Source organism: Macrotis lagotis, chromosome 1 (genome assembly GCF_037893015.1).
Source record: "Macrotis lagotis isolate mMagLag1 chromosome 1, bilby.v1.9.chrom.fasta, whole genome shotgun sequence".
Lineage (NCBI taxonomy): Eukaryota > Metazoa > Chordata > Mammalia > Peramelemorphia > Peramelidae > Macrotis > Macrotis lagotis.
Window position 1 is genome coordinate 862,529,400 of NC_133658.1, and position 13,650 is coordinate 862,543,049.

The window sequence follows — 13,650 nt, forward strand, 5'->3', positions numbered from 1 at the left end:
CAGTGCCCTTTTTAACATGGGGAACCACCTCCCCCGCCCCAAACAGCAAGCAACTGAGTTTAGTATTCAGATTACATATCAAGGGTTCCTTCTGCTCCAGATCCAGAAAACTGCCACAGAGTCTGGGGGGACCTGGGGAGATGCTGCCTTCCCCCACTGCCTCTAGGCTGATTCAGGTTTAAGGACATCTCCCTCCCCTTCTGCCTTGACCTTGGCTTTGGCCCTGAGCTTCTAAGTCAGGGGATTTCTATGATCTGGTCGGGAGCCAGGGAGAAAGACAAGCAACTGGAGCCCCCAGCCCCAAGAGCCTGAACAGATCCAGGCATGGCCAGCTCTCCTGAGGGGACAGGAAGGCAATGTTCTAAAGGTGTTCTGGGAGAGAATTCTATAGAGTCATCTATAAGGTCGCTACAACTGTATGGACCAGACCATTATTACTATGAGTAGTAATGAGGGAAAGGTATGTCTTCCAAGGGACGTGGGGACTGGAAAGAGCAGGGCTTGTGCTTAGGACCAAGAATGCCCATTCCCAGAGCTTGCTCTGCTATCTGTGGGATTGGTTGGTTGGTTCTTGTCCTTCCTTGTCAAAGAAGACCAAAATGACATCACTATGTTTGAGACAAATTATAGTGAGTGTCCGACTGGCTGATCGGACCAATACAAGCCCTCTGGGGAGCGGCGTATTGATGACCACCAGGCTGCCAAGGCTTGACTTGGGCCAAGTCACAGTGGATATCTTAAAGCAAAGTTTTAGAGTCTACGAAGTATCAATCCTGGCTGGGGAGGATTAAAAAAATTCCCCATCTCTACCTAGCCCAGTTTGCAAAGCCCAAAGAGCTAGGAAATACAAGGCAGTACAAGGGTCATTGGCCCCATTTTCCAGAAAGGGAGACTGAGGTTCAGAAGTAATTTGTCTAAAGTAACAAAGATAATGAGACACCGGAAAAGTGCCTTTTCTTAGTAGCTATTTCCTGCAGTCAGAATCCTAAAACAGGTTCCCAACTGAGTCCAACCAAAGCCACAGATGGGACAATCTGGGTCCATAGACTCATCCTACCACAGAGGATGGAGTCAGACCCCTCCCCAGACGTTGCCAGTATCCCTCAGCTGAGCTCCTTCTCTCAGGGGCTGAGTACCTGGGTTCCTTCCAACTGCGGTCCAAAGCAGGAGACCTTGGTCTCCACTGGCTTCCTCTACCACCAGCATTAGTTGGAGATGTCATGGTGGTGAGGTGGACCATGGTTAGAGTCAGAAAGATCTGATCCTCAGAACCATAGTCTTCCTCAGGCACATAAGACATTCTGGGTCAGTGGATCCCATCAGAACAAAAATAAATAGGGGAAAGGCCTCAGGGTAGGAAACAAATCTGGTTCTGCTGCATACTGCCTATGTGGGCAAATTATTTAACCTCTCCCGAGTCTGTTCTTCATCTGCAAACTGGGGTTCCATCAATCAGCAAGCCTTCATTAAGCCTCTGCTCCACGGTAGACACTGTAATGGTTGTTCTGGATCAGAAATCTAGCAAAAAAATCTCCCTGCCCCTCAGAGCGTCTTTTTGAGAGACTTCTCTGGCTGCTGCTGGCCTCATAATCAGAGCTTAACAAAATCTTGTTGATTCACTGACAGATCGATATTCTACTATTCATTTTCCATCTCTGGCTCCACTTAGTTCACCTCTGCAGAGCTGGAACTGGCTCCAAAATAACCCCAAGGGCAGGACATTGGCTCCATGGGATGAGATGGATGAGGATGCTGATGGGAATCATATCTTCTATGGAAGAAACCATGAAGGAGCCTGAAAGTGGTCTGGTGGGGTTCCGGCTCTGGCTCTGTCTCTTCCATGTTCTGATATTTGGTAATCTTTGCCCCTAGAAAGTGGTCCAGGGCTGGAGATAAGGCCAGCATGGCGAGAGTGGATGACAGACCTGGCTTCTTTGTGAGGTGGGGATGAATGGTGATTTTTTTCAGGGGGTTCTTATGGATTTCTGTTGAGGGGTTCCAGCCTAGAAGTGGGGAGAAAGATCTGGCCCCAGCTCATTGTGCCCCTCATTTCTCTAATCTTACCCAGGAAGCCTTTTACTTAGTACCAACAGCAATAAGACAAGGGGCCCAATAACTGGCTACATGTGGCTATTCTCTGGGAGGGAGAAAGCCCACCCACCCGTCCTCCACCCCAATTGAGGGTTCCTAAGTTGAAACTTGTCTCCAGGTGATCGAAACTGCAAAACTTACTCCAGGAACAAAAAAACCCAGTGGTGGCTTTGCCCTTGTCCTGGAATGATAGAAGTTCTTGCATTAGAAGGAAGCAAAGGAGAACCTTGACTTACTACCTGAGCAACCTTGAATAATTGCTCCATTCTTCTGGTCCTGGGTTTTCTTTAAAATGAGCAGATTCAATTGAATGAGCTGACATTCTGGGCCACCTCTGACACTGTCTTCTAAAATCTCTTCCAGCTCTAATATTATAAAATTCCCCCGCCCCGTGTCCTAAGGGCCCTCCCAGCTCCGACACCCTGTGTTCTAAGGATCCTCCCAGCTCTGAAATCCCATGCTCCAAGACTCTTCCATGCTCTGATATCCGTGATCTCTGCTCCTAGACATCTGTCTCACTTACTGACTTTTCAGTGAGTTTGGGGCCCCTTGAACACAGTGATTTGATTAGCTTTCAATTCACTAAGATTCCAAAAACACTTCAGCTTAGTCTGGTCAGACTCTTGATTTTCCTCCTTCCCCAAACTTCTGTCTCTTCCTTGGGGCCTGTTGCTACATGACCTGATGGCAGCAGCATCTCCAATCTGGTTACCCTTGGTTGACATTGGGATGGGGAGGGGACAGTAAATAGAAACTCAAAGACGGCAGATGATGCATGATCTAGCTTGACCTAGAAGGCATCAGACAACAAAGTCATCTCTGCATTGAGTCTTCCTTTTCCTATGATTGACCAGGTTTCTATTTCTCTTTAGTGAGCCTGACTAGATTTTTTGGGGGATATGGTTTCATTTCTCTGGGTTCCAGTTCCTTAGTCATATAATAGAGAATATGATCTTGGAGACTCCCTTGGGATGTGTGAGGAGACAACAGATTGTAGGTTCATACAATGTCAGAGCTGGGATGGTCTTAGAGCATAGGATGTCAGAGCTGGGAGGGTCCTTAGAACAAGGAATATCAGAGCCAGGAGGACCCTTAGAAGACAGGATGTCGGGTTGGCTAGGTGGCGCAGTGGATAAAGCACCGGCCTTGGAGTCAGGAGTACCTGGGTTCAAATCCAGTCTCAGACACTTAATAATTACCTAGCTGTGTGGCCTTGGGCAAGCCACTTAACCCCATTTGCCTTGCAAAAACTGAAAGAAAAAAAAAAGACAGGATGTCAGAACTGGGAGGGTCCTTGAACCCAGGATGTCAGAGCCAGGAGCACCATTAGAACATAGGATGTCAGAGCCAGGAAGACCCTTAGAATACAGGATGTCAGAGCTGGAAAGGTCCTTACAACATAGGATGTCAGAGCTGGGAAGGTCCTTAGAATGTAGCAAAATTGTGGTCTAGTGAGAAGAATTCTTCCCTTAAACTCAGAAGACCTAGATTCAAATTCCAATAGAATGTAAGCTCTTTGAGAGAACCAGATGTGCAATGGTTAAAATTCAGAAGATCTAGCTTCAAATTCAGCCTCAGCTACTTACTAGCTGTGCCCTGGGCAAGTCTCTATTGGTGTCTCAATTTTTCATCTGTAGAATAGGGATTAATAATGGCACCTCCCTCCTAAGGTTGTTGTGAGGATCAGATGAAGTAATATCTTCCTTCTGTTCTGTTTCTTTTTCACAGCATGACTAATGTGGAGATATGTTTTAACATGATTGCATGTGTACACTATAGAAGAGGGATAAAGAAAAGGAAGGAGAAAAATGTACAACAAAATCTTATAAAAATGAAAGTTGAGAATTATCTTTACATAAAATTGGAAAATTTTTTTTAGATTTAAAAAAATTAAAAAGAAAAAAAAGAGATAGTGCAAGGCCAGGAAGGGTAGTGTCTCCCAATCAGAATCTACTTTAAACTGCTAAAATGTCCACAGTCTTTCCTTTGGTCAGCCCCAGCTTCATCAGTTTTTCTTGGAAGGGAAAGAAGGAAGGAGAAGAAAGAACAGCTTTTCAAAGTTTAATAGATCTAAAGTTTTACCCACAAGCAATATTTTTGTTTTAGATGTCATTGTTTAACTTTGCCTTAGAACACAGAATCACTAAAATCACCTCTCTGACCTCAGAAAGACAAAGGTGTCACCTGGCTATCAGAGACCCAACATGTGACCATCTAGGATTTTTTTTTGCAAGGCAGTGGGGTTAAGTGACTTGCCTAAGGCCACACAGCTAAGTAATTATTAAGTGTCGGAGGCCGGATTGGAACTCAGGTCCTCCTGACTCCAGTGCTTGTGCTCTATCCACTGTGCCACCTAGCTGCCCATCTAGGATTTTTAACAAAAAGTTCTTTTCCAAATCAAAACAGTAATATTGATAAAACTTCACCACTGGGGGTTAAGGGTTGCTCCACTGGTGGTTGCATTTAAAACTAAAATGTAATGAATGACAAGATTAAGTGAACACATATCTCATACACCCATATTGCTAATCATGGAGTTCCACTATCAAAAAAAACATGGTTGTCCCAGGCAGACAGCATTGGGTTAGCTAGATCCAACAATGGGCTGCTGAGAGCCAACTGTTAAATTTTCAGTGTGAATATTTCTACCTCTGAAATCAGCAAATGCAACAAATCAACCCTTGATTTGTTGTTTTGTTGGTTGTCTACACTCAATAAAGTGATGGAGAAAATCTTCATAATAGCGCAGATTAAATTTAAAAATGTGTTGTTGAAATAGATTTTTTTAAGAGAGCTGATTGTTAAACATCATGGGCCAGCACATGCAAGAGAGGGAACAAGGGACAGAGAGGGACAGAGACAGACAGACAGATATAATTTATTATGTATTTACTAGTGTTAGTTGCAAGTAATGTGTTAAATGTTAGAGGTAAAAATGCAAGCAAAGAGCTGGTCCCTTTCCTCAAAGAGCTAACATTCTAAGGGGCAATGACAACATATAAAGGGGAGTGAAAAGTAATGGGAAGGATACCCATAGGGACAAGGTTGCTGGTGATGGGAAGACTGGAGAGTGATACCTCCACTCTCCAGTCTCTTAAACAGTGTGAAATTCCTTGGAAATTATGAAGTTGTAAATTCCCCTTGTCCAGTGATTACTTATCTGACAGAAGGAAGGAAACATGTCACTCCTAAGCCCTTTAAAAATATTATCTCATGTGATCCTCACAACATCCTTCAGAGGTAGGTGCCATTACTACTATAATAATAGTAGTAATAGTAATATAAGTAGTAATTCTCCATTTTACAATTGGGGAAACTGAGGCAGAGGTCAAGTGACTTGCCAGCATCACATAGTTAGTGTCTGAGGTCAGATTTGAACTCAGGTTTTCCTAACTCCATATCCAGCTCTAACTACTACTCCACCCAGCTGAGGATGGACCCAAGGTAGTTCTCTAAGCCTGAATGCTGAAAAGGTGGCATTGCCCCTTTAGTGTTTGTTCTCTCCCAGTGACATCATAGACTTAGGCCTTCCTTTCCCTGAAGGCCCCCCAAAAATATATTTGTCTTGCCAAAACAAACTTGTAAAGGATGAGGAAGTTGAAACTTGGGGAGGTTAAGTGATTTGTTTATCTATAATCATTATTCTAGGCTTCAATCAACCAGTCCCATCCCTCCCCCTTACCACCTTCATTTTAGAGGGGAGAAGAGAGACTGGAGGGAGTCACTGGCTGCTTCTCCCCCAAGGAAAGCTTTGAAAATGCCTTTCAATCACCATATACTCTCCCTCTCCCCATCTTGTGACTCGGGTAACTTGGACCCAAGTAACTTCCCTGTTTATGTAGCCTGGTCTGTGTTGGGATGGGTCTGTAGTTCAAACAACCTGAGGGAGAAGGGACTGGCAGGAACCCAGGCCTGAAGAGAAAAGCTCACCTGTCCTCCTTCCTTCCTTCTCTCCCTCCCTCCCTCCCTTCCTCACCACCCCCCGAAGATGAAACTAGACTGAGACTTCCTTGTATATTGATGGACTTGGCAAAAATGATCTGGTTCTTGGCAGAATGTGGCCAGCATAGGAAGGCTTGAGTGAGGACCAAATGGGTAACTGGACCTGACCTGAGACCTTTCTCCAGGGGGAGGGTCCTGGGCAGAAAGGGAGAGGTTTCTGCAGACCCTTCAGGGGAAGAACTGGAAAATTTGAAAAGGGGGCAGTGCAGTGTACCCATCAACTGGGAAATAACTAGATAAATTAGGGTAGCTGTGTGACCTTGGACTTATCACTTATCGTTTCTCAGCCTCAGTTTCTTCAGATGTGAATAAAAACAGTATTTGCCTCACAGAGTTGGGAGAATCCAAAGAGGTGATGTTTGTAAATCACTTTGCCAATGCAAGATGAATATAATGGATGTATATGACTGACTCAGAAAAATGTGGGGAGACTTGTAAGAACTGATGCATATTGAAATGAGCAGAACCAGGGAACAGTTTGCATAAGGACCACAATAAAGGGAAAAAAACAACTTCAAAAGAATTCAGTTTGATCAATGCAGTGGTAGACCAGGGGTGCTGAATGAGACATACCCCGATAATGCATTGATGGATTTTTCTTGTATTTACATTACATTGGGGGATGAGTTTATGGGTTGGGACTGAGATGTGGAAAAAAAACCATTAAAAAAATACATTGAAACATCACTTGTACAAAAATATCCATAGTTCAAATCCGTCCTCAGACACTTAATAATTCCCTAGCTGTGTGACCTTTGGCAAGTCACTTAACCCCCACTGCCTTGCAAAAAAAGCCAACAAAAATATCCATAGCAGTTCTGTTTGTGGTGGCAAAAAGAACTAGAAATGGAATAAATGTCCATCAATTGGGCAATGGCTGAACAAACTGTGGTATATGTATGTCATGGAACACTATTGTTCTATTAGAAACCAGGAGGGATGTGAATTCAGGGAAGCCTAGAGGGATTTGTATGAGCAGAACCAGAAGAACATTGTACACCCTAACAGCAACATGGGGGCAATGATCAACCTTGATGGACTTGCTCATTCCATCAGTGCAACAATCAGGGACAATTTGGGGCTGTCTACAATGGAGAATGGCATCTGTATCCAGAGAAAGAACTGTGGAGTTTTAACAAAGACCAAAGATCATTACCTTTCATTAAAAAACAAAAAACAAAACATGTTATCTTATTATGTAATTTTGCTATCTCTTACATTTTATTTTTTTCCTTAAGGATATGATTTCTCTCAACACTTTCAATTTAGAGAAATGTATAGCATGGAAACAATGTAAAAGCTGAGACTACCTTCTATATGGAGGGGGAGAGGGAAACAAGATTAAGGGGAAAGTTGTAAAATTAAAAAATAAATAAATATATTTTTAAAAAAATACATTGAACCAAAAATTTCAGGAGGCACAGTAAGGACAATTTTGTTATTACCTTCTTAAATTTAATATGCTTTTAAAAAATAATCTGAACTATAGCAGAAGTTCTCATATGATTGTTTTTCTTCTTTGGAAGCTGAATGCTTGTAGTTGTTAATAATTATTAAGTTCACACAGAAGAAGAAAGTTGAAATTAAGACATTATAGGGAGGGATCTGGGGTTTAAGAGGGCTTTTTCCTTTTGAAAACTCTCCCTCAGCTAGGTGGGACTTCCTAGGGCACTTCCAGGGCACTTTGTGGAATTCCAGATAGTTCCAGTGAAGAAGCACTGTGTCCAAAACTCTCTGAATTGGACCATGGAAACATAGAGGGAGAAAAAAAAATGTTAGACCTCAATTGGACTGGGCAGCCTAAACATGTCCAGGGAAACATATCAACTGTTATTTGAGGGGGGAGAGAGCAGTAATGCCTTTTTTGGTTTTTGCAAGGCAATGGGGTTAAGTGACTTGCCCAAGGTCACACAGATAGTAACTATCAAGTATCTGAAGTCAAATTTGAACTCAGATCTTCCTGACTCTAGGGCCAGTACCCTATCCACTGTGCCACCTAATTGCCCCCAGAACAGTAACAAGGGGACAAGGATCAAAAAAAGTACCTCAAAAGAGCTGAGCCATGAAGAAAGTTATAAGATTCTAAGGGTTGAAGAGGGACTAGGGAGGGCATGATCCCTCTGCCAGTGGGTGGGTTAGTCAGTGGGGCTAGAACAAAGAGTAGGTAAAATGTGCAATGATGAATAATGGGCAATGAGCCAGACTTTGGAGGGTTTTCAATGCTAACCTGAGGACTTGTTATTGAGGCAGCTGAACACTAAACCCCAAGTTAGTAAAATCTGATTTCAAATCTGGCCTCAGATCCTTATTAGTCACTTAAATACCACCTGCCTCAGTTTCTGTAAAATGGGGATAATAGTAGGACCAAGCCTCCCAGGTTGTTGTGAGGATCAAATAAGATTATTGGATAATGAAGATATAAATAAGAAATAAAATAAGGCCTTTTGTAAACCTTAATTTTTTATTATCTTCATTCAGTTGTTTTTAGCCCTACCCAATTCTTTGTGACCCCATTTGAGGTTTTCTTAGCAAAGATACTGCAGTAGTTTGCCATTTCCTTCTCCAATTTGTTTGTCAGATGTGGAAACTAAAGCATTTAGGATTAAATGACTTACTACTCTGGATCTAGCACTTCATCCATGCCACCTAGCTGCCGCCCCCCCCCCCCATTGCCTTCTAAGATAAAATGATATAGGTCAACTTCTATGAAATGCTTTAAAATTTAGGGCAGCATTTCATAAAAGTTGACCAATATCATTTTATCTTAGAAGGCAATGGGGGGGGGCTGTGGGAACATAGGCTATTCTAACGCCCCCCCCCCAACCTGGACAGTCTCAGGAGCTGGCATGCTGCCCTGAGAGATAAGGTGCGTCGGAGTCCTTGGGAGCTGGACATTCCATCCCACAGCCCAAGGGCACAGGACACAGCTGTGTTTTACCACCTCCCCCCCAACGTACCCCCTATCCTGTAACGCAAGATGCTGCACGTACACTGCTTGTACACCCCCCATTACCTCATTTTCTTTGTTCTACCCCGGAAGACCTAACAGTATATATGTAGAAGCTAAGCAGTAATAAAATTGAGCTGGAAGCATAAGGCAGTGGTGGCTTGACTCCTTATTCTCAGCTCCCCTCCAGCGGGGGAGGTCGTCACTGTGGGCCCCAAGGTGAAGCAAGCCACAACAGGGGGGCAGCTAGGTGGAGCAGTAGATATAACACTAACTCTAGAGTCGGAAGAATCTGAGTTCAAATTCAGCCTCAGAACTTAATAATTACCTGGCTGTGTGACCTTGGGCAAGTCACTTAATCCCATTGCCTTGCAAAAAAAAAAAAGAAGAAGGCAAGAGGGTCTCCCTGTCTTCTCCCAGCAGGAAATTCAGTGTGAACCAAAGGGCAAACTAGCCTGCTGACCTTTTCCCAGAGGAAAATCTGATCTGAGAAAAAGCTCAGGGGAATCAGATTCTAAACAATTTAGTGACTAACTAGTTGTGACCTTGGTCAAGTAACTGGTCTTCTCTGGGCATCATGATTTTCCTCTGCAAAATGATGGCACTAGGTTATATGACCTGAGATTCCTTCCAGTTTTGAGTTTCTTTGGGTCCTGGGGATGGGACCAACCAACTCAGGTTTGGTTCTCTGAGTCTGTTCTGTCCATCTAGACCAAAATCTCCATGTTAACATTGACATTGCCCAGATGGTTTGTTTCTCCTCTGGTTTAGGGGAGGTTGGGTGCTATGAAGGACTCTGACTCCCCACCAGGCTCCATCTACTTTGATCTCCCCATTCTGAAGGGCTTTCTGGATGTCACAGGCAAGTGTCTCAAAGGCCAGAGTCACATTGCTGTCGGTCTTGGCTGAGGTCTCCAGGAAGGACATGCCCAAAAGCCCAGCTAACGTTTTTGCTTCCTGGGTTGTCACCTGCCGAGACTGCTGCAGATCACTCTTGTGTCCGATCAGTAGGAAGAGCACCTTGTTCAAGTCTTGCAGGGATGCCACCTCCTGATACCAGTCTTCTACATGGTCAAAGGACTTCCTATTGGTCACATCAAAGACCAGCAGGACACCAACCACATTCCGGTAGAAGGATCGAGTTATGCTCCTGGGATTGGGGGGAGGAAAGAGGTAGAAACCGTGAGGTCCCATACCCCATGAACCTGGATACTCCAGATCTACTATCAAAAGAAAAAAGAAAACTCCTAAGCTATGTCTCAAGGAGACAGTTCTCAGAAAGACCAGTGATGAAAATCTTTTCTGCTCCTTCCTGGTATTATGAGGTGAGATCTGAATTTCTGAGGACCCTGTTGACAGAGCCAGAGGTCTTCTCAAAATACACTGATCCCCTGATCTTTCCAAACTGGGAGCTCCTCCCTTGGCCTATCGTCCTTAGTGACACCTTTAGCTTCCCCTCCCCATACCTTCAGATCATCTGAAAAGTAACCCCAGTGATCTATCCCTCTTAATGATTACCTCTAAGCATCAAAAGCTCCCAGAGACAACTGAAAAGGGTTTCAGAGGTCATTTAGGCTTAGGATCATTGATGAGAACCTCCAAGGTCTTCTAAAGTCTACAGATGAGGTGATTTGCCCAGGGTTACACTGCTAATAATTGGAATCCAGGGCCTCCTACAGAAAATCCAGTTCTGTTTCCCCTGAGATGAAGTTCTCATGACCTTCTTCACAGGATTGTAAGGTAAAATGAGATCTGTGATTTGTTTGTTTGTTTGTTTTTATTTCTATATTACTAATACCTGGCAACGGGGCAGGAAATGTAGTTGGTTAGATGGTTTTTGTCATTCTTTATGGAAGACCAAGAAGGCATCACCTACCTTAGACACAAGTTATGGTATGTCCAACTGTGGCTGAACAGACCAATAAGAGTTAGGAAGGCTCTACCAATGGTTGGGCACAAATAGTCCATGGGGGGAATACAGAAGGTATTTAATAAATGCCTGTGAAATTGTGAGAAAGTCAAATTAAAGAATTTAGAACAGTATAGAAAAGTCTGATCATTATGAATTTGGTCTCAGGATTTCTGGGCCTTATTTTCCTCCGGCCCCCTAAGGTCACACTCAGATCTATATCTATGATCCATTCCTGCCTCACCTCATAGCAGCCACTCACAACTTCAATCCTCTCATTATAGAGCTGACAAAACCGAGTCTTAGAGGGTTTAGTAGTTTGCCCAAGGACACATGGAAAAGCGGTGGCAGGATTCGAACTCACCATTCCCATTCCTACTAACTTGGCAGCAAAGGACCAGAGTCAAACTGGGGCTCTGCCCCCTCATGACAAAAGTCCTTTCCCCTCTGACACTCAAGATTCCCCAGCTGCAAAACGAGGAGCTTGGGGTAGCTGGCGCGTGGGGCCCCGTCCAGCTCGAAGCGACCCCAGTCCTAGCAGCAGCCCCCCATCCCGCCCTCACTCAGTCTCCCCTCAGACCTGTAGCGTTCGTCGCCTGCCGTGTCCCACAGCTGCAGCTTGACCCGAGGCCCCGAGGCCGGCTTCAGCATGCGGGTGTAGCACTGGACCCCCACAGTGGGGCTGGGGGGCGGGTCAGCCCAGGAGGCGCCCTCCACGTAGCGCCGCAGCAGCGAAGACTTGCCCACGCCCGCGTCCCCCAGCAGCAAGATGCGCAGCTGGAGCGGGCCTTCCCGGGCCATCGAGGCTCAGAGCCGGGGGGCACCGCACCTCGGACGGGGCGGCCGGAGGGGGTCCTCCAGAGGCAGGGACCGACGGGGAGGGCCCAAGCTAAGCCTCCTGAAGGTGGGCTACCGAAGGAACCTGGGACCGACGGGGCGGCCGGGAGCAGGAGATAGCAGGGATGGGAGGGGAGGACCCAAGCTAAGCCTCCTGAAGGTGGGCTACTGAAGGAGCCTGGGACAGACGGGGCGGACTGGAGAGAGAGGAATCTCAGTGAGTGGGGGGCTGGAGGAACCTGGAACCAATGGGCAGACCTGAGCTGGGCCCCCTGGACGCAGGGTGCTGGAGGAACCTGGAACCAATGGGCAGACCTGAGCTGGGCCCCCTGGACGCAGGGTGCTGGAGGAACCTGGAACCAATGGGCAGACCTGAGCTGGGCCCCCTGGACGCAAGGTGCTGGAGGAACCTGGAACCAATGGGCAGACCTGAGCTGGGCCTCCTGGACGCAGGGTGCTGGAGGAATCTGTAGCTGCCGATGGGGAGGACCAGGGATAGACGGGCGGACCGCGCCTCTAAAGGCGTCTTCGGGAGGAACCCAAGCACGAAGAGCTAGCTGGAAGGGAGCCGAGCAGAGCAGCTGAGCGAGGCAGGGGCAGAGAAGAGCCAGAAAAACAGCTCTGGGCAGCGGAGGGAGGTGGAAGCAGAAGCAGAGACCCTCGTATTTATGGGACCTCAGCCCTGCCCTAGGGCCCTCCCTCTGCTTGGCCTGTCTCTCCTCACCTTCTCATCCAGAGTAATATTTCCCAGGTCTCCCAGTCCAATGCACTTATTTTACAGATAGAGAATCAATCAATCAGTCAATCAATATGCATTTTATTAGGGTTCCCAGGTCCGACTAAGGTGTTACAGATGATCCAGTCCATCCCCTCAGGAAAGCACCAGATGACCTCTGAGGTCCTTTCCACAAGGACAAATTGAAGGAGCTTTCTGACTCATCTGGTGAGAGGTAAAATGAGATCTGAGATTTATTTGTTTTTATTTCTATATTACCAGCACCTAGCAAAAGGGCAGGAAATATAGTTGGTTGGATGGCTTTTGTCATTCTTTATGGAAGACCAAGAAGGCATCACTACCTTAGACACAAGTTATGGTACCAAACTGCAGCTGAACAGACCAATAAGAGTTAGGAAGGCTCTACCAATGGTTGGGTTCCAGCTGGTGAAAGCTGGGGATACAGAAGGCAAAACTGAAACCTACTCCAGCCTCTAAGAACTTCTAGGGGAAGGCAAGATTTCTTCCATCTTTAACAAAAATCCATGTAAAATGGACACCTGACTCAATAGGTGAGATTCAAAAGCCAGAAACCTTTGCCAATCCTGTTGTTTCTGTAGGGCAATGGGGTTTAGTGACTTAACCAAGGTCTCACAGCTAGTGAGTATCAAGTGTCTTCAATTGGATATGAACTCAGTCCATCCTGACTCCAGAGCCAGCAGATCCACCTAGGTGCCCCATTAAAACTCTGGTGCTGGCCCTCTGTTAATTATCTCCAGTTAATCCAGTCCATATCTTGTTTGTATAGTTTTTTGCTTGGTGTTTTCCCCATCAGATTGTAAACTCCTTGAGGGCAGGACTGATTTTTTTTTCCTTTCTTTGTATCACCCCAATGCATAGTATTTTGTTTCATACATAGTAAGTGCTTAATAATTGCTTGTTGACAGTTGACCTGAAGGAGGGAGTTATGCCCAAGGTAGTCCACTATGATTCCAGAGAACTCTAGCTCAGAGGCCCTGGGAGTCCCTTCCCTCAGTTGCCTCTCCTGAGCATTGAAAAGCATTTTTCATGTGCATCCCCTTTGATCCAGCAATTCCACTACTGAGTTTATACCCTGAAGAGATCATGAAAAGGGGTGAAAACATCATG

At 45.5% G+C, this 13,650-nt stretch overlaps 1 protein-coding gene across 1 annotated transcript; it reads right to left on the reverse strand.

Annotated features, from left to right (window-relative positions):
• Window positions 1-9,766: 9,766 nt before the first annotated feature.
• Window positions 9,767-11,750, reverse strand: RAB42 (RAB42, member RAS oncogene family). The gene is made up of 2 exons (XM_074216664.1): window positions 11,530-11,750; window positions 9,767-10,190 (listed from the first exon to the last, which is right to left on the reverse strand). Exons 1-2 carry the CDS (start codon window positions 11,748-11,750, stop codon window positions 9,767-9,769), a joined length of 645 nt encoding a protein of 214 aa, XP_074072765.1.
• Window positions 11,751-13,650: the final 1,900 nt, after the last annotated feature.